This window comes from Cladophialophora immunda, assembly GCF_000835495.1.
Source record: "Cladophialophora immunda strain CBS 83496 unplaced genomic scaffold supercont1.2, whole genome shotgun sequence".
NCBI lineage: Eukaryota > Fungi > Ascomycota > Eurotiomycetes > Chaetothyriales > Herpotrichiellaceae > Cladophialophora > Cladophialophora immunda.
The window spans coordinates 4,179,028-4,197,905 of NW_015622542.1; the positions used below are offsets into that span (position 1 = coordinate 4,179,028).

The window sequence follows — 18,878 nt, forward strand, 5'->3', positions numbered from 1 at the left end:
GTTGACGTTGTTTGCTCGGCTGAAGAACTCCGGCGCGGCATTAGATCCATATCGCGCAACCACTTTGATCGTTCAGCGTTGGCTTGGGGCATCATCAGCAGAATTGTGCCATAATGTTCTGTATAGACGGGCCAATATCCCACTAGCACTCATGAAAGCGGAAAGGTATCTTCTATTTCCTACCGCATGATTTGTAATGGATACGGACTGTACACCGACTGCTAACTGGTATCTGAATATGTTCTCACGCCCACCATCACAGGGCAGACCGACGGCCTTCCTCCAAGTCCGATTCTTACCATGCTATCTTCGCTAGGAAGCCATTGGGATATTTTCTCACCATCATCTTCCTCAATTCATCCAAACTCAACAGTCCGATGCCGAATGTCATGGGGATAAACCAGTGTTCGACGGGGACTTTATCGCATCCGAGATAGTCTATACCGGGCACAAGAGTGAATATCAGTGCGATGACGAGCGCAAAGAGAATAGCCGGGAAGAGCAGCAGGTTCTGTGTCTTGCGGTTGAAAATGGGAGGATGCGAGAAGATGGAAAGGTGGCGGGTCCGCAGGGCCATGACATTGAACCACTGCATCACCACGAGCGTAACGAAGTAGATCGAGCTCGCCACGGTCAAGTGATACGACACATCGTCTTCGGTCTGGCCCGCTGGAACGGGAATGTTGCCGAAGGAGAACCACAGCGTGCCGAAGGGAAGGCCATGACGTTGGAGGTACCAGAAGCTCATGGAGAACGAGCACACCGACTCCAGTATTCCAACGAAGCCATAAGCTTGGAGCAACAGGCGCCAATCCACGAGACGATCTTTGTGGATATCCCGCGGAGGGCGCAGCATGACGTTGGCTTCAGGCTTTTCGTACGCCAGCATTGTCGCAGCGACGCAGTCGGTAAAACAACAGATTATGATCATGAGAAAGCTGGACAGGACCTGAGGGAGACCGAAGACGACGCTGGTCATGACGGGCCAGAACTCCGAGAACGAGCCTGCAGGTAGGAGATAGGCGATGGTCTTCTTGAGGTTGTCGAAAACCACACGTCCGTACAAGACAGCCTCCGGAATTGCCGAGAACGAACCCAGAAGCACCATATCGGATGCTTCGATCGCAATGTCGGATCCAGAGGCCGGCGAGATGCCGATATCTGCTTGTTTGAGACTGGGTGCGTCGTTGACACCATCGCCAGTCATGGCCACAACAAAAGCTTGGGACTGGAATTCCCTGACGATGCGCAGCTTCTGGTCTGGTGTGGTGCGGGAAAAGACAATCTCGCTGTACTGAGTCGTCAGGGTGGTCCATTGGTGTGGGAGGAGTGTCATCAGGTCGGGACCTGTCAATACGATTGCCTTGTTCTCCGAGGGCATCCGATTCGACTTTTTCTGCTGTTTCTTCTCCACGGCGTCTTGGGGAGGAAACCGAGGGAGGTTTTCCACCGTGTGGATTTCCCTGTCGCCGACGGTAATAATCCCGCATGAGCGGGCGATGGCTTGGGCTGTCAGCTTGAAGTCGCCAGTGACCATCATTGTGCGGATCCCTGCACGGCGAAGAGTCTGGATCACACTCGGCACCTCATCTCTGGGAGGATCAACAATGCCCACCATTGATATCAGAGTGAGCCCAGCTCCGGCATGTCGTAGTGCTTCGGCCTCAAATGTATTGTCGTTGGGCGCGGATTGCACCATACTTGCCGGAAGAGGTTTGCGGGCCAGTAGAAGAACTCGTTTGCCCTGACTCGACCATGCATCTTTGATTGCTTCCATGGACGATCGGACGCCCTCGTCGAGAGGATGGACGCCCCCATCTTCTCCGACATATCTCGTGCATCTGGGGAGAAGAATGTCTGGGGCACCCTTGATCATCAACAGCAGGTCGTTCTCAACGCTGAAAGAATTTGTTTCAACGGCACTCATGGTCGCTGCAACCGCTGCCGCATTGTCGGGAGAAACGACTCTCATTGCAAATTTGTTCTTGGAGTTGAAGGCCAGGTCGAATCTCTTCCGCCACATGTCGCGGGACTGCGTGACAGGGCCAAGACTCTCCGAGAGTCGCAAGATTGCTTGATCGGTTGCATCTGCAATGATTTTTCTCTGGGACAGGGGCAGATGAATCGTGGTTGGATCAAACTCCCCAGCATTGCATACCGCAGAGAGTACGCGCAATTGTTGCAATGCCGCTTTTTTTGATTTGGCACTGCTGTCTTCTGTCACCATGTCCTGAGCTGCTTCTTCCGCGGTCATGGTACTAAACCCAATCAGACAATCAGTCACCACCATTTGATTTTTGGTCAACGTTCCGGTTTTATCGGACAAGAGGACGGAGACAGAGCCGAGAGTCTCGACAGTCTTCAGCGACTTGCAGAGGATATTGTTCTTCTTCATGATGTTGGCCGTGATTGTGAGCGATGCTGTGAGAGCAATGGGCAAGCCCTCGGGGACAAACGCAATGGCCACACTGACAATGTCGACAATGAGAGTGGGGACGTTGATATAACTGTGGTGTGCGTGTCGAATGTACCCTGCCCAAACTGCAATGACGATGATGTTCATAAAGACCATCAGACCGACAATGATGAAGACGAAGCGCAGCACCTCTTTCTGCAGGTTGGTCCTTCCGGTGGAGGGTTGGCTGGTCAATTTGGCGATGTGGCCAAAGACGGTGTCGTCGCCAGTAGACACAACAATGCCCACACCACTCCCGGAGGTACAGTGAGTGCCCTGCATGCCGATACATCGTGTCTCGAGATAGTTGGGCTCATGAGACTCGGTGACAGCAGCCAACGGAAGTGATTCTCCAGTCAAGATGCTCCGGTCAAATTTGGCGTCCGTCGAGACATCAATGAATCGGATATCGGCCGGCAGTTTATCGCCCGCTTTGAAGTAGAGGATGTCACCAGGTACAACATCGGGGGCTTGAACTGTGTGCTTGCTTCCGTCACGTAAAACACGGCAAGCCTCAGGCAGCATGCCGGTGATACTGTTCATGACCCTGGAAGACGAAAAGTCCTGCCAGGCGTTGAACGCAGCCTGGATGACAAAGACCGCGGCGAGAACGATGCCCAGGGCGAGATTGGCCACGGCGGGCGGTTCGCCCAATGGCTTCCAAGAGACGAAGACGAGGACGCTGCCGCCCAGCAAGATCGAGCCAAACCCTCCGAAGAAGTAGCCGAACAGCTTCTGAGCCAACCTCGAGGGTGGAGGGGAGGGGACATTGCGGCCATATTCTGCAATCTTTTCTTTCACGGCGGCAGGCGAGAGACCAGTGTCTGTCGAAGTATTTAACCGAATGCAAATCTCTTGAGGGGTGAGTAGATGCCACTCGAGGCCTCCCACGTCTGAGAGCGAGTGGTTAGCATATTTCCATGTATTCAAGAATATACGTGTAACTCACCGACGGCGGCTTTCTCACGAGCGTTCTTTGCGCTCTCAATGGCCTTGACGTTGGTGATATCATAACTGAGGGTGCGGTATTGAACTGGCAGGATAACAGATGGATCGACGACACGTTGTCCACTGCGGACGCTGGAGAGTGAATGTACAGAGTAGGTCGAGCCTCGCCTCTTCAGCGGATGACCAATGTCGGTGGCAGCAGATGGGCCACCGTTTTCCTCGTCATCGTCGATGTATCGGATACGGCGTCTAGCTGCGACCGCAGGGTTGAGATCCTCGTCGTTGTGGTTAGGTGACTCCACGATCACGGTGGCCTTTTCGGAGCCGCCACCAATCTCGTCTGTGATCGCCATATTGACAAGATGCAGGGGACAAGGTTTTGCCGCAGGGAGCGCGAACAAAGAAGGAGGGAGGGAAACGCCAGACACAGGAGGAGGAGGAGAAGGAGGGGGGAGTAGAGAAGAAATCCAGATGTGTGGGAGAGCAAGACCTGCCCTGACCTACCTTGATATATGAGTTGGCACCCAAGCTGGGAGCACATGCATAGCTCCTACAGCTCCCCTGGGTGATCTGTGCAGATGGGCACGGTGGCTGCATGACTTTGGCGAGGTCAACAAAGCCCATGGAGTGGTTCGACGCACCCAGGAACGATAAAGGGAGCAGAGGCGCACGGGCCACATAGCCCACGGTGATGACCAGGGGAAATATGGAGAACCCCAAACAGGTTCTGGGTATTATCATGCAAGACGCTGGACAAAATGCCTCAAATTTAACGAGAAATGGTAAGTCCAAGGCTGGACGATGCGGTGCGAGGGGAGATGGAATAGAGGGATTCAGACGCAAGAGGAGCATTCGTGGGCCTCATTTCCAGAAGTTGCCTAGATGCCACAGATACTTCTGCTCCGTCTTGCCGGCAGACTGCCACACATGCTTGTGGTCTGAGCGCATCTGGCAGTCAGAGCCAGCCAAACTCAGCTTGCGAAAGACCAATATTCGGCAATGTCAAGCTCTTAACAAGTCCTAGCGTGTATGGCGTGGCTATGCTCCGTGCGACGCGAACCATTGGTTTCAGGCCTGTCAGCTTCCTCGCTCATCTCCATACAAATGGGAGGACTGTGGATGCACTTTTTGAGCAAACCCACGATCCGGCTCGACGATTTAGCCTTTGCGGACAGTGGGAAAAACTGGGGATTTGGCGGTAAGGAGATTGTCGAGCAGCCAAAGTCCCGTGTAGAGCGGGATTTTGCAATACGAGAATGCTTCCACTTCCAGCTCCTCGTTTGATCTTCTGGCCCTGGCCACTTGCCGCGTCCAATATCCCTTTCCTGCCGTTGCACCAGACTTGCCCTGAAGATCCACAAGATGATGGGTTCCAGAGTCCAAGGAGAGAGAAAAAAAAAGTCTGATTTTGGGCGTTTGCCGAGGAGGATCATGCCCACACTTACTGCAACTGCAGAAGAGACTCGCGGGAAGACAAAGGAAAATGCAGACTGCAGTATGAGGCATTTTCTGGGTTGCTATCACAGACAACCTCCACGTGGGCAAGCAGTACTGTGCTCGCTACCGAGTAGCCAGACTCCAATCCCAGGTTGTCATTACCTACCTGTAACTGCAGATGTACAGGGTGGTGTGGGTTGTTCCATATCACTCAAGTCCCAGGGCATTTTTTTGCTGTCATTATTTTCTCAAACTCTTTTCTCAGGATGGAATTGCGCAACACCGGTCCTGGAATGAACGACGGTGCAAGATCTCTCCTAACAAGGGAGCATTGTTGTTCCCAACCTCGGATTCGCGCACGGCGACCATATTCTAATTCGCCTTCGGCATTCATGGTGTGACGCATTACTCGCTGGTCCGCTTCAACGTGGAAACCAAGGGTCCCAGGCCGACTGGCTCGACCGTGCTGTTGACCATGCTCGCAGACTAATTCCAGGGGTAGATGTCCGGGAGATATTTAGCCCATGTGCGTGCTTGTTTTTTCTCCAAGCTCCTCTGCCACCTTGCGACGCGGCTCCCACGGTGAAATCTATACGATTGAGATCCCGTGGACCTGGACTGAACGGCGGGGGTTAACACCAGGCCGTGCTCCAAGGGGACGTGCTCAAGCACCGTGGGTTCTCTCGTTGTGCTGGCCACCTGCAAATGGACTAAATCTCGACACTGTCGACTCGTTCGCACGCACGACCCGCTCTTTGTTTGTACTGCATCATTTCGATTTGAGCTCCTCGCAGAATGAGCATTTTCATTGAATGTCCCAAACGCGGGTGATCTTGCTCAGCGACTCCCGCCACAATTGGTGGTCCCAGCTGGCTGCTGAGAGACATCTCGACCTTGAATCTTCCCAAGTAGACACCCGAGATAGTATCCTACTTCATGAAGATGCCCAGGCTTGCAAAAAGAAGAGACTTCTGACGTAAATCTAGGTGGTGTTCTGGCGCGGGAGCGCCTTGAGTTGGCGGACGCTCGCCTCAATGCTTGAATCTACACGGAAGTGTTAACATTTTGCCCCAGCTGGGCTGCGCTTCGCGTGCTGTACTGCGCTGCTATTTTCAAAGGCATCTTGCATTCCTGGCCACGGCTTCTTCGTCGTCTTCTGCTGATACAGATCAGTTCGTTCGCGAAGAACGAAGAACAGCGCCAAGGTGCCAAGGGTGGCGCAGGTGGCGGAGGTGGCGCAATGTGGCTGATGAGGCTGAACGAAACTCCCTCACTGCGAGTGATATTCATCGCGACACTCGAACTTGGACGAATTCGATGAAGGCAAACCGAAGAGGGAGTCATTCTCGTTGGCAAGGAGCGTCGTCAGTGAACTAGGCAAACATTGGAGGGAAGAATGGCATGCACTCGGCTAACTGTGTACAGCTAAATCCACGCAAAGGATCAGTGGCTGTAAGCCTCTAGCCACCCTCAGTCCGACTGCGGATTCCCCTCAACCAGGGACGACATAGCTTACCAGGACTGGCAAGCACCTGTCTGGGCCACCCGACGTGATAGGACGTACGAGTAAGCAACGCGGGGGCTGCGGCGCATCTGCCGTCAGATCCCAACGTCAGGGCAAACAACGGCAGACGAGGTGTTCGGGGTTTCCTCCAACCTCCTCTCGCCTCTACCGGAGACATGGTGGCCCGGGATCGAGACGCTAGTCGATTTGTTTCATTATTGGTGCTGAGCACTGTTCTGTCATCCCCAACCGCGGATAAGACCCGATAGTCAATGCCGTCTTGTTCTCTTGTGGATGTGTTATCAGCAAACCCCACGAGCGTGAGACAGAAGTGTGTGGAGGCGGGGGACGGCATGACCAATATAACGTCTTATCCCGCTCCTTGTCTACTTGAAAACAAAAGCAGGGTCATTCCTCGCGTTCTGGGAAAAGAGAGAGAGAGAGAGAGAGAGCAGGGTGGAACAATTGTGACTCTGCAGAAGTTCGTTCCACATTGCTCCTGGACAGGCATCAGACATTCCAGCCCAACTCAATCTGTCAGTAGGAGACGATGTCCTCCTTTCCTACCTTGATCCTTTGCCATGGCGCCTGGCACACCTCGGAATATTGGGACACAGTTATGAACGACCTCCAAAACAGGGGGTATAAGTGCATAGCCCCAGCATTGATCTACAACGGGGGAGAAACGCCTGTCCAGTCAATGACATCGGTTGTGGCGGCTCTGCAAGAGGTCATTGCCGACGAGACCGGGCTGGGCAATGATGTAGTCTTGGTCAACCACTCTATGGCCGGCATCGCAGGTTGCAGCGCTGTCAGGGGTTTCACGAGAAAAGACCCATCAAAACGCAAAAGTGAGAAGGCGGGCCACATTTGCGGGTTAGTCCAGGTTACGGCGTGGACACCAGGCGCCCACGAAACTTCTCTGGCCGACATTGGCGACGACTTTGCGCGCAGACATCCCCAGATATCGATGGTTCGGATGAAAACGAAGATCGACGATGAAGGCTGGTCCGAGGTGCAGGGCGAGCCTGCCGAGTATTTCTACAACGACATGCCTCGCGAAGACGCCGAAAAATGGGTTTCCAAGCTCATCAAGTTCTCTGCTGCAATGCGATCCGCGCGGGATTCAGTCTATGCCGGCTGGCAAGACGTGCCCGTGTGGTACCTCATATGCACCGCAGATAATGCTATCAAGAAAGAGCTGCAAGAAGACATGGTGCAGAAATGCCGCGCATTTGGTGCAGACATCACGACAAGGGAGTGCGACGCTGGTCATTCGCCCATGCTGAGTAAGCCTGGAGAGACGGTCGCGTTCATCGAGGATGCTGTGAGAGCGTTTGGTGCGTGAGAAGTGCGTCTGCCTCAGTGACCAATTCCGAGCGGCACATTCCACTCCTGGCAACGAGTATCCAGGGGTGGCGACGAAGAGTGTTTCCAGCAGCAACATATGCGGTTTTATACATTATAGGGACCCCGCCGTTGGCAGAGAAATCGTTGGATTTGAGAATAGACGTCGAGTCCACTACTCGAAGGATGCAGTTGTGGAGGAGCCCGCGCCGATAATAGCCGGGATTCTGGACCTTGCATGTGCAAAGAAAGTGAAGCGACGTATCGAGTTCAAATGTCTGTGACAAGGCACATGTCCTCAGTTTTTCAATCACTGAATGTAAGGGAAAGTCTCGTGAACTCAGGTTCAACGCTCTGCTCGGTCGAAGACGTAATACGGTTGAGGTTGTCGCAACCGATCGGATTCCGGATCTTGGCCAATATCAGCATCCCAAGAGGTCAGCTGAACCCCTGGCCAGCTGAAGCCCAGAGCCAGTGCGATTTGACTCTGGCTTAAAATTACGGGATGGATTGAACAAAAGTTCAGCCCACCAGCCCGTGCAGGCCACATGTGGGCAACGTCTGTGGCCATATCAGCCACAGAAGCGTTGAAGGAATGCCTGACACGTGGCTGGCACGCCGTGTCTCTCGGAGCGCGTAAAGTACATCGTGCTGTCTGTCACAGTATCCTGAAGGGTTTCGGTGCCTGCCAATCTGATGAGAAAGTAGGAGCAGAGACCAGTAGTCAGCAAACGTGCCCAGGCCAGGCACAGGCACCGGCACCGACCAGGCGGGAGAACACTCGTATCTCGACTTTGCTACTCCACGAGCTCTTTGATGGTACTTGCATTGGAGAAGGGAAAAGGCACGGAGCGTCCACGACAGGCGGCTTGATGGTGTTTGGCCCAGACATGTGCAGTAGGCAGCATACCCAGTGGTCGTCTCGACCGTCACTTTGAAATAGCAGCAGGCCAGTCCCTGCATGGCCATGCAGGCTCTGGGGATGGCCCAAGTCCTACCCGCACTCAGCAGCCGGCACTTTCGGGCGATCGAAACTTGGCACAGGCAGGCTCCAGGACCCCCAAGGTTCCTGCTTAGAGCTGACGCTCGTGCAAGAATGCTTGAGCGGCGGGCGGAGGGAAGGGAGGGAAGGGAGAGAGGGTCGGAGGATAAGATGCAGCGACGGGCAAGGCATTGTTATCGCCTCTTTGCCGCCTGACCGCCTTATTGTGCATAAGAGTCGGTTTTCGAATGCGTATCCACGCACTTGGAAGCATTTGTGGGATTGAACCGACGCATATCAGGATGTGCGGTGTAGGGGTTAGCGATCGTCAACGGTGTCGTGGTTGAACCCCAAACGAAGAGAAGAACGATGACTACTCCAGTGTCCAACCATGATGTGCTCTCTACTGCATCTCGTACGAGTAGATGGTAGGCACCCACACGAAGTGATTCAATGAGAGTGACTCTCTGCCCACCAGCTGGACTGATAAGGAAGCCCCAACAATCTAAGGGGCGGCTGGGGGCGCATGGGCCAGTTCGCGGGCGCGCTTCAGGGCTGATGAGGCTGCTAGGCTGCTAGGCTGTCGGTTGCTGGTTGCTGAGTGGCACCTAGCAGCGATGCTTGGGGTGCGCTTTGTTTATGCGACTCACAATAGGCCCCCTACCTTCCCTCCCCAGGTGGGCGCAGGAGTGCGTAACTCTGTAACAACAAAGTTGTGTACTCGTCCACCTTTCTTTAACGTGGCCTGCTCCCCCTGAGACAAAGCTCATTCCACTCTCGCGTTCTCTCAATATCCTTCTTGTCCTACAATCTCCCATCGACAAACTATCATCACCAATCATCTCTCACAGACTCCGTTGGCCGGGAGTGACGGTCAAAGCCCACCCACGCAACACCCCCGTCCAATCCGTCCGTGGCAGTACCGTGCAGCGCAGCGAAGCTCAGCGCAACGCAGTGCAGTGCCTGGAGGCCCGCGCCAGTGTCTTAGCCACATCCACACTAAACTCACCCCGAAAAGGTGCTTCCCTGACAATCATCCTCTCAACCTCTTTCTTTAAACATCCATCTCCGTCCTACACTTCCCTCTTTCCCTCATCCTTGCGCCAGCAACCTTATCCATCATCTCCGTAAACGACTGCTGAACCGCCGGCCTTTCCTTGACACCCTCATTTCGGCTATCCTTTAGTCGTCTTATCTGACTCTGTCCGCAGCAGCCGTCATGGCTGAAATCCGTCGCAAGCTCGTCATCGTCGGTGATGGTGCCTGTGGGAAAACCTGTTTGTTGATGTATGGCCATCACCTTCGAATCTAATCGTGTCAATTGGATCGCTGACTGCTTCTTCCAACAGTGTCTTTTCCAAGGGCACATTCCCTGAGGTGCGCAACCCAACATGGCACAGTCCAATCCCTTTGCTCCATTCCTGTGATACCTATCAACAACTCCCTATCGAGACAAGGATGTGAGGAGCTGGATTCGTGCAGAACACAACTGATTCGTGAGCATAACAGGTCTACGTCCCCACTGTCTTTGAAAACTACGTTGCCGACGTCGAGGTCGATGGAAAACACGTCGAACTAGCCCTGTGGGATACGGCTGGCCAAGAAGATTACGACCGTCTTCGACCTCTATCCTACCCGGACTCTCATGTCATCCTCATCTGCTTTGCTATCGATTCCCCCGACTCACTTGATAACGTTCAGGAAAAGGTATGATCTCGTGGTCGAGACATTGTATCACAATGGAGCTGACGAGATGACCCCCAGTGGATTTCCGAGGTTCTTCACTTCTGCCAAGGCCTTCCTATCATCCTTGTCGGCTGCAAATGCGATCTGCGACACGATCCCAAGACCATTGAAGAGTTGGCAAAGACATCCCAGAAGCCTGTCACCCCGGAACAGGTACGTCTCTCATCATCTCAGCTCAATCAATGGCCGATGGCAGTGAGCGCTAACTTGGATTGATTTTAGGGTGAGGAGGTACGCAAGAAGATCGGTGCCTACAAATATCTCGAATGCTCGGCCAAGACCAACCAGGGTGTCCGTGAGGTCTTCGAGTCTGCCACCCGTGCCGCCCTGTTGACCCGCAAGAGCGGAAAGAGCAAGAAATGCTTGATCTTGTAGGTCGAGCATGCCATCTTTCTTGTAGCAAATCATATGGCCCGCGCAAATCCCCCGACATTATACCAGGATATCGCCAGAGGGATCCTCAGATATCAAATCAAGGACTGCAATTTTCTTGCTCCGGCTTCACCAAGGATCTGGGTTGGCGGCTTGAGTGTGCTGCTCTTCGGGCGCTGATACATTAGTTTTGTTTCCTTACCGAGCGAAGGATGGATGGGTTGATGATTGAGGCAATACAAAGAATTGCACAGAGGCCAGGGATGGATCAAGTTCGGATGGTACTGGCAGCATGACGGCGTTTCCACAGTCGAGACATGTCGAGTCATCATCGAGATAGGCAAATCCATTCACGGCGTTTCGTCCTCAGGCTTCGGGCTTTCCACAGTCTAATCTAGCACTTCTGTTGCCCATTCAGGTTGTACTAGAGGGTTCTCGAGCAATGCAATCAGATAATTTCCAGTCACATCTCTACGAACTTGTTGCGTATCAATCAACGGTTGTTGGACTCGTCTTGAGGTCCGTTCTGGGTGACTTCAACTAGCTCCAGACATTATCTGGGGATTTTGGAAACCCTCTGGTGCCTCCTGAAACTTCCTGAGCTGGCAAGCTTGGTCTTGGAAATTCAAGACAGCATATTCGGAGGCTCACCTGACCAGACGTGACAATCATTCGTCGAATCTGCTCTTGGGGGACAATCTCTACCAGATCTGCATCCTCATACCAATGCAAGCCTGCATATTGCAATCGAATATCCAACAATAATCACCTCGTTGATGTAGCACGTGCCCCTCCTCGAGATCTGAAACCAGGCTAGCAAGATTAATATCACGTGCAATCTGCAGCCTCGCCAATGACGTAGAGACCCTGCTGATAGGCTGGACCTCGACCCTTCCCTCAGCGAGCTGCGGCGAGATGTTCGTAAACACGAAAGGTCGAAAGCGCTCGGAATACTGGTGATGTTCAACATGGCCAGCTGACGTTCATCCTCTGTGCGGTGTCACAACTGGGCATAGTGCTCATTGCTACACACCATATGAGACCCTACTCCTCCTCGTGATGTCCGCTCGTTCTGTCATCCCAGCTCACTTATCCTATTTCGCAATATACAATCCATCTCTTGGGCCGACTGATGAGACCTTACGCGACCAGATCGTGTTCTACTACTCGCACGATGCCGAAGTAGATCGGGAGCAACAGGCGAAAGGGAAACCTGCAGCAGATGGAAGCCGCCATGCAACCTCCGTGCAGGACAATCAGCCAAATGGAAACCAGAAGAAGGAAGAGGAGGCAGAAGAAAATCACAGGTTGCGGCAGGTCGGGCTAGCACAAGGTATGGTGAACTTTGCAAAGTACGTGGGCAACCATGGCTGCCTTGCAGCCTCCATGCTTGTTTCCTTCTCACGCCCTCAACTCCAATTGCTCCTGGGATAACCGGTCTGATCTGACTTTTGTCCGGCATCGTAGGAATTTCTCGAATGGCGTCCCTCTCGAGTCCATGGAAGCGGAAAAATCTCGAACCGTCCTGAAAGAGGTCGAGCCTCAATGGTGGATCATCGCCGCCATTCACCTAACACAATTGCCTTCTGTCTCAAGAACACCGTCGGGGAATAAACAAACTTCAAAATCAGGAACGAACATAGGCTTGGGTGGCACTGCGTCCAAGGGAGACTTCGAATACTCCTCACGGGAAGTTGCACCGGCGCCTCTGCTACTCGCACAGCTTATACAAGGATACCGTGGATTCTTGCTTCACCACGCGTCTTCGTTGTCTGAGCTGTGGAAAAAACACGAAAATAACCGAGACCTGTTTTGCAGTCTTTTACACAGGTACTGGACGCGATTCGTCTACAATTGGGATGTTCTCTTGCACGGTCATCCTGCGACAGACATCTATGATGCTGTCAAGCTTGCCGGCGGAGGTGAGCTCGGTGTTGGTGTTGGCGAAGAAGAATGGGGAAGTGGTGAGAGAGAAGTCCTCGAGGGATTTGCGGGCCGGACTGAGGGACTCGTCGATCTTATCGTGGGGAGATATGGTGATGCTCCTCCGAACCGCATTACAGGGGAGAAACCGAAAGATGTTAACGCAGTGCATCCCTCCCCAGAATCGCAGCCTTGGTTGGGTAATGGCGAGGACTCGAAGGCCGATGATGGAGTCGTATTTTCCGGCATCGGTGGCATTTCGAGGCCTTCTCTCGTCACGTTGTCCCAGTGGATGGAATCCATCTACATGCACGGCGATGCAGCCTACGGGGTGGTTGAGAATCCGGCATCTCGACTGAAGCATCGCCGAAAAAAACGGAAGTTGGATAAACACAGACCTCAGGGGCAACACTCGGACCACACTACGAACAAGCAAGTGCAAGCGGTTCATCCCAGAGTGAAGTCCCCAGGAGGCAAACCGCGGGACCTACGCCGTAGGGCGATCGAAAACAATGCAACACCGCCAGGCATCCCGCCACCTCTTGTTAGCGCCGTAGAGCGATCTTTGGATAATGCAATGGCAAAATTAGACGCAAAGTCACCCAATGCAAACCACGACCACAGGAGTGAAGGGGATGCGGAGCCGAGCCTTGGGCCCTCCGAACAGGTCTCCATGTTCAACACGGAGAAGATGATGAAGTATCTCAGCCTTGGCTATGGCACCAGCTGGACGCTGAGTCCCAAGGGTTTCAATATCGATAAGACGTTCAACGCCCCCGACGACAAAGATCCTGGTCAAGGTACAGGCACAGGTCAGAGCACAGATCCTGCGGCTGAAGAATTGCAGGAACTTGATCCAACTCCAGAGGTCAGCGACGAGGAAGAAACACCGTTCGTCCAGAGGCTCGAGGAGTCCATTGGCAAATTCCTGATTGGCCTCTCTGGTGACCTGGAAAATACAGAATTCGAGGACGAATCCAACGATGAGAGAGTCGATGGTGATCCCACCAAGTCAAGACCACCATTACACGTTTCCTCAAACCGGATATTCCTCCGCACCTTGGTTGTTGAGATGTCCACCTCTAGATTCTCCCGTCTGGAGGCCGAGGAACGTCCTTCTTCATTGTGGCAGTCGGACAGGAACGAAATGGATGCCGACTCAAGAGACGGTAAGACGAGTGCGTCGGCATCCGTCGACGGCGTCCGTCCAATTGTCACCCACGAAAAGGTTCAGGTTGCGGTCTATGTTCACCAGCCATTCATCTTTGTCTTCTTGTTCCGATTGCACACGCCCAATCTGACGGTGCCTGGCTTTTACCGTGCTATACATCATACTCTAGGCCCGTTGCAAAAGAGCCTCTTGAGAAGCACGGATCCAGAACGCTGGAGGGAGCGAATGAGAGCGTCTTTGGGCCCGGACTCCAGTTCAGTTCTCGAGGATGGCGACAACCCGAGATCCCTGCCTGACACAAACGATGTCACCGAAATATATGATCTTCTTTATGATCCCCTGAAATCGACGCTTCGGACTTCAATTCCAAATATACCGCTCCCAGGGAGTCTCGCCGCGGAGGGCCTGCATCGAGCCCAGCAGAATGTCCGCCCCATCACAGTTTCGGGCTCATGGTACACTCTTGGGATACCCATAGGGTCATCGTCGACAGAGAGTGGCACAAGCTCTTCAGGTTCGACGAAGATCATTAAAAGTGAGTGGACCCGCATCGAAGCTCTAAATGTCCACACTCATATCCTCAATACTTGGGTGTCGACTCGCGACAAGAACGCTGGTATTACCAACGCTGGGCCAAATGGCGAGGAATTGGAAAGAACCATCAAAACAGCACGAGGTTGGTGGATAGTGTGGATGAAAGTCTTGCCTTCGGAGCAACAGGAAGTCGGTGGCGATGACATTGCAATACGGTCGGCAAATCAAGACAAAAGTACCACCCATTCCGGGGTTTGCGGGGATGGGCTAGAAAGAAGAGGGGACCTCGTCAAAGAAGCCATTCTCGTCAGAAGATCTGCTCATGAACGCACTTCGACAAGCAGAGACACGTCCCGATCCAGATCAGATGCCGGGAGTTCTCACCTTTCCGGGAAATGGCTCCTCCGTGATCAACCCCGGAGTCGAGAAGTCAGCGGCAGTGGACGCGGAATGTCTGGCGTTGTCGGGATGCCTGGAAGCACAACTGCAAAGGGCGTCACCGAGGGCGTGGGAGTTGACGCTAAAAAGTGGGTTGAGGCGCTGATTCGATTGAGTTTTTGAGGCGTTATCAATAGTACAGGTTATATATATGCAAGCCGGCATGCACGAACGGTCGACATGATTCAGGTAAGGATAGTCCGGTGCTTCGTCCTCCCAAGCGAGGTGATTGTGCACGAAGTCGCCACGAAATGGATCGCATAGTGACTTACCAGAGAAAGCCCCCGAATGGACTCGCCCCGGGTCTGGTAGAGACGGATTCAACAACGACAAAGCTTTGACTGATCTCCCGGCATACGAGTTATCACTGGAAGCCTGAAGGTCTTTGCCTGGCTGAGAGAAACAGGCGTCTAGATTCGAAGGTGTCACATCCTCCCAGAGGTGTTGGACGTGGATGGTGATGGCCCTCCTCCTGCAACCGTCCAGAAACAGTCGGCTAGTTCCATGGACGCCTTGACAGCATACGACACTCCCACGCTACCAGGACAGGCCTAGACGCCACGAGCAACCAGGTTGGGAAATGGAAGCCGGGGAGGCGACACTGCTCACTGGATGCTTTCACCCCTGGCCCCCTGCGCTCGGGCGACTGAGCTGCATGACGCCAAACAGTTTATCCATTATCATCACTACCTTTTCGATCCGGTGGAGTTATGTTTCCGCTTTGCCAGTTGCGAGCCGCCCATGACTGCGAGCTACAGCCCCCCTCCCCCCCCCCGGGGGCTGCTTCGTTCTGCAAAATCTGGTCATGTTGAGGACGTGCCCCTAGCTTAGTCCGTGTGACGAGAAACTCTGAGCATCAGGACACCTTCCTACAGCCCCGCGCTCTCGGTCAGTGGATCTACCGTCGCGCTTTTCTGGTCATGGTCCCGTCTACCGGCCTGGGCCCCCGTGGTGATAACCAGCCAGAATTGTCCAGCATTGTTCTTCTCTCCTCTCAATCACTAGCTATGACCTTGTTTTAAACTTCCATGCCTCAATCCCGAGCTCAGCTCCCAGGTCAACCGCCCTCAGGCGCCCCTGACGGGCCGGTCGTCTTGCCACCCGCCGCTGCGCTGCCAGAGCCCTCGGTTGTGATAGGCGAAAATACGAGCTCTGCCGGCTTGCCTACTTCAAACACACAGCGTACAGTCAAGAAAAATGCTTCTATTGCCTGCCAGGCCTGCAAAACCTCGAAACGAAAGGTGAGTCCAACGGTGTCTAACCGGCTGGGAATCCCACATCTGCAAATCCCTTGAAGGCAAATCAACCTGATCCGTGTTATTAGTGTGATCAACGTCAACCTTGTTCCAATTGCCATGTGAACGGCAGGGAGTGTATCTACGATCCATCCCAAGACGGCAGGAGAAAGCAGGCCCGCAAGAGGAGACTCGACGAACTCGAACTTCGAAGTCACGCTCTTGACAGAATCCTGATCAGTCTCAGGAAGTCCCCGGCGCCCGAGTCACGGCAATTGCTTGAACTCATCAAGCGAGATGCGCCCCTCGAGGAGATCCTGGAGTTTCTTGACGCTCATCCAGGCCCCGTGGCCAACGAGACACGGCGGGCTCTCTCTGCCACTCCCCCTCCGGAAGGCGGCGGCGGCATACGTCGCATGCTCGCAATAAGTGAGCTGACAGACGATCCGACTTTCAGGGTCCCTGCGGCTCCATGGACCACGGTCACCAAAGATGACCTGCTTGTCTCGCATTTAGTCTCGGCCTACCTCAATTGGTACCATTTCTACTACCACAACTTCGACGAGAAGTTGTTTCTCGAAGCCATGGCAGCGGGAGATCTACAGTCTCCCTATTGTTCACCATTCCTGGTTAATGCAGTCCTCGGGATGGGGTGTGTGCGTGACTTGTCGATGCAATGCGGGCGGGGGCACATTTGCTGACCACGGGGAGCAGTTCTTCTCAGACCACCCTTTGGCCTTTGAGAAGCCAGGGGACGTGGGTTCACGAGGACTCCATTTCTATAACGAGGCCCATCTACTCTGGACACTCGAGGCTTCTAAGCCAACACTGACCAATGTACAAGGCTTCACTATTATGATCATGACGTGAGTCCGAAGCATACCAGCTAGAGCTAGACCCACGTTGATACCCTGAACCAGGGCAGCTTTCACGGGCAGAGACAGGGTGAGCCATACGTCCTTGAAACAGCTCGAGGTTATGATGCCTCAGCTTCTCCGCCGACAGCCCAGATCCGGCAAGAGTCCAGCGATATCCGAGGATCTTCGGCGGTCTTTCCAGATTGTGGAGTGGGCGGCGCACATATATTCAACGTGAGCATCGATACCCGTTGATCAAGTCTAGACGTCTGATTGATTTTGCGAATAGGGGATTTGGCACGGGGTTCCTAATCGCCCCCACGAGTCCCAAGCCGTCTCTTGAAGCGCCGTACGCTTCCAAAGTATGGCTCGACCGTCTCACACCATGGTCACCCTATCCCATGGCTGGAGATCCTGTTGAGCTGCCACTTCAAGCTCTTTATCACTACATGTGTGAGCTGTACATATTTGCGAGCGACGTGCAGTCTCTGGTCTTTGCCGACTTTGCCAAAATGAATGCCGTACAAAAGCTTCATGCGGCGCGGGACTTGGACCGGAAAATGATGGAATGGTATAGATCTGTACCTCAGCGGTTCCAGGTGGACCACCCAACTTTTGTTCTGGTCCCGACCACTGTCGACTTGGCGTACTACACCTGTCCCTCTGGTCTCTCTTTGACGATGACAAGCTGACATGTGCTGTAGATTGAGTCTTCATCATTTCCGGCTGCTGATGTGGAATTGGACGATCCCTCCACCCCAGAGTGCCTCGAAGCCCCAGGCACGGCCCGAGCAGGACTCGGCGGCAGGGAGGAGCCCAGATGCACCACGCCCAGGTCAAGACGAGCTGGCTCAGGTCACACGCGAGACCAAGGAGATGTGTATGGAGATCACGACGGTCACGATCGGAATCATTCAGAGATCCGATGCTCGATTTGGCCCCCGCTTCTTCTCTGTTTTGACACCGCAATCTGGCATCCTTGCTGCTAGTTTCCTGCTGTCGGGCAACCTCAACTCTGTGGTGGAGGAGGAACTGTTGCTGGAGGTTATGCGGGTCCTGGTGAGATGCTCGAGGCAACGGCAATTGGTCAAAGGCATCACGCACATGTTACTCAAAACGGCAGAAGACAAGGTGGCTGCTGTTGTGGCTGGAGCTACACCTCCCGGCGGCGTAAGCCAGTCTCTCCTGGAGAAGCTGACGGTCATCGTGAAGGACATCGCCTGGGAAGGCCAGGAACATCTCACCTTTAGTTCCAGATATCCCAATCACATTCTGGTCAAGGAGGATCCGGACACCGAGCTGAGTCTACTGCTCGAGAAGTGGGCGGACATGGGCTTGCACGAAGAGCACACTGAAGACACCGCTGCTTCTGGCGACCGTCAACCAACAGGCCAGGGAGGAGGGGAACAATGATGGATGGGTGGACCGTCGATGCGGATTGCCCTGGACAAGTTGTTCCAAGGCCCAATGAGAGCTATCAGTTTTCTGTCCACGGAGAAGAGGCACTTTGACGGATCAGAGAAGCCGGGTAGAAGAGGTGCAAGCTCTTTCCAGCATCCAAGATGGGTGTCCTCTTTCATTTCTCATGCGATATATCTACGAAGATGTGGTTGTAACTCTGTTCTGTCCTTTGGTACCGTGTCCAACAACGACCCCAGCGGAATTGGAATTCGATCGGCAGCGTATATCTATTCGCTCGGTATCCCACTAACGGTAGTCGAGCAACGATGAACGGGATCTTGTTTGCCGTGGCGGCCGGTGCCACGGCATCACGACATGATGATATCATGATTCCCGGGGCGGATTCCCATGTCCCCTTCCAACTCGCGAATACCTCTGTGCCGCGAACAACAACGATGGGGCCCAAAGTGTGTGTTAGTTAGTATTGCTTTACAATGCGTCTTCCTCTAAGGTCGAGGTATACATTCA

At 53.7% G+C, this 18,878-nt stretch overlaps 5 protein-coding genes across 9 annotated transcripts; 4 read left to right on the forward strand and 1 right to left on the reverse strand.

Annotated features, from left to right (window-relative positions):
* Positions 1-72: 72 nt before the first annotated feature.
* Positions 73-4,049, reverse strand: PV07_03735 (uncharacterized protein). The gene is made up of 2 exons (XM_016390484.1): positions 3,405-4,049; positions 73-3,348 (listed from the first exon to the last, which is right to left on the reverse strand). Exons 1-2 carry the CDS (start codon positions 3,754-3,756, stop codon positions 296-298), a joined length of 3,405 nt encoding a protein of 1,134 aa, XP_016252386.1. The 5' UTR covers positions 3,757-4,049; the 3' UTR covers positions 73-295.
* Positions 4,050-5,401: 1,352 nt separating this feature from the next.
* PV07_03736 lies at positions 5,402-8,806 on the forward strand. Of its 2 annotated transcripts, none has more exons than XM_016390485.1 (2): positions 5,402-5,958; positions 6,014-8,806. In XM_016390485.1, the coding sequence occupies exon 2, from the start codon at positions 6,895-6,897 to the stop codon at positions 7,690-7,692; it is 798 nt and encodes a 265-aa protein (XP_016252387.1). In that variant the 5' UTR covers positions 5,402-5,958; positions 6,014-6,894; the 3' UTR covers positions 7,693-8,806. The 2 variants fall into 2 exon arrangements, with proteins under 2 accessions (XP_016252387.1, XP_016252388.1); XM_016390486.1 differs by lacking the exon at positions 5,402-5,958 and having other exon boundaries at positions 6,012-6,204; positions 6,266-8,806.
* A 581-nt stretch (positions 8,807-9,387) lies between these two features.
* PV07_03737 (GTP-binding protein rhoA) lies at positions 9,388-11,332 on the forward strand. Its single transcript, XM_016390487.1, has 5 exons — positions 9,388-9,960; positions 10,023-10,050; positions 10,183-10,380; positions 10,438-10,572; positions 10,642-11,332. Exons 1-5 carry the CDS (start codon positions 9,893-9,895, stop codon positions 10,792-10,794), a joined length of 582 nt encoding a protein of 193 aa, XP_016252389.1. The 5' UTR covers positions 9,388-9,892; the 3' UTR covers positions 10,795-11,332.
* A 379-nt stretch (positions 11,333-11,711) lies between these two features.
* On the forward strand, positions 11,712-15,632 carry PV07_03738. Of its 3 annotated transcripts, XM_016390489.1 has the most exons (3): positions 11,712-12,143; positions 12,259-15,046; positions 15,139-15,632. In XM_016390489.1, exons 1-2 carry the CDS (start codon positions 11,851-11,853, stop codon positions 14,978-14,980), a joined length of 3,015 nt encoding a protein of 1,004 aa, XP_016252391.1. In that variant the 5' UTR covers positions 11,712-11,850; the 3' UTR covers positions 14,981-15,046; positions 15,139-15,632. The 3 variants fall into 3 exon arrangements, with proteins under 3 accessions (XP_016252391.1, XP_016252390.1, XP_016252392.1); XM_016390488.1 differs by having other exon boundaries at positions 12,259-15,632; XM_016390490.1 differs by having other exon boundaries at positions 11,712-12,124; positions 12,259-15,632.
* On the forward strand, positions 15,633-18,671 carry PV07_03739. 2 transcript variants are annotated; one of them, XM_016390491.1, is made up of 6 exons: positions 15,633-16,098; positions 16,182-16,748; positions 16,807-16,958; positions 17,013-17,183; positions 17,239-17,595; positions 17,654-18,671. In XM_016390491.1, exons 1-6 carry the CDS (start codon positions 15,886-15,888, stop codon positions 18,360-18,362), a joined length of 2,169 nt encoding a protein of 722 aa, XP_016252393.1. In that variant the 5' UTR covers positions 15,633-15,885; the 3' UTR covers positions 18,363-18,671. The 2 variants fall into 2 exon arrangements, with proteins under 2 accessions (XP_016252393.1, XP_016252394.1); XM_016390492.1 differs by having other exon boundaries at positions 17,239-18,671.
* The last annotated feature ends 207 nt before the right edge of the window (positions 18,672-18,878 follow it).

What these genes read in the sequence shown, in the direction of transcription:
- PV07_03735 (XM_016390484.1), bottom strand. Translation starts at nt 3,756, where the DNA reads ATGGCGATCACAGACGAGATTGGTGGCGGCTCCGAAAAGGCCACCGTG. An exon ending in TCGTGAGAAAGCCGCCGTCG is followed by an intron (nt 3,349 to 3,404) that starts GTGAGTTACACG and finishes ACTCGCTCTCAG; the next exon opens with ACGTGGGAGGCCTCGAGTGG.
- PV07_03736 (XM_016390485.1), top strand. Translation starts at nt 6,895, where the DNA reads ATGTCCTCCTTTCCTACCTTGATCCTTTGCCATGGCGCCTGGCACACC.
- PV07_03737 (XM_016390487.1), top strand. Translation starts at nt 9,893, where the DNA reads ATGGCTGAAATCCGTCGCAAGCTCGTCATCGTCGGTGATGGTGCCTGT. An exon ending in TTGATAACGTTCAGGAAAAG is followed by an intron (nt 10,381 to 10,437) that starts GTATGATCTCGT and finishes GATGACCCCCAG; the next exon opens with TGGATTTCCGAGGTTCTTCA. An exon ending in AGCCTGTCACCCCGGAACAG is followed by an intron (nt 10,573 to 10,641) that starts GTACGTCTCTCA and finishes GATTGATTTTAG; the next exon opens with GGTGAGGAGGTACGCAAGAA.
- PV07_03738 (XM_016390488.1), top strand. Translation starts at nt 11,851, where the DNA reads ATGTCCGCTCGTTCTGTCATCCCAGCTCACTTATCCTATTTCGCAATA. An exon ending in GGTATGGTGAACTTTGCAAA is followed by an intron (nt 12,144 to 12,258) that starts GTACGTGGGCAA and finishes CCGGCATCGTAG; the next exon opens with GAATTTCTCGAATGGCGTCC.
- PV07_03739 (XM_016390491.1), top strand. Translation starts at nt 15,886, where the DNA reads ATGCCTCAATCCCGAGCTCAGCTCCCAGGTCAACCGCCCTCAGGCGCC. An exon ending in GCAAAACCTCGAAACGAAAG is followed by an intron (nt 16,099 to 16,181) that starts GTGAGTCCAACG and finishes CCGTGTTATTAG; the next exon opens with TGTGATCAACGTCAACCTTG. An exon ending in CCGACCACTGTCGACTTGGC is followed by an intron (nt 17,596 to 17,653) that starts GTACTACACCTG and finishes CATGTGCTGTAG; the next exon opens with ATTGAGTCTTCATCATTTCC.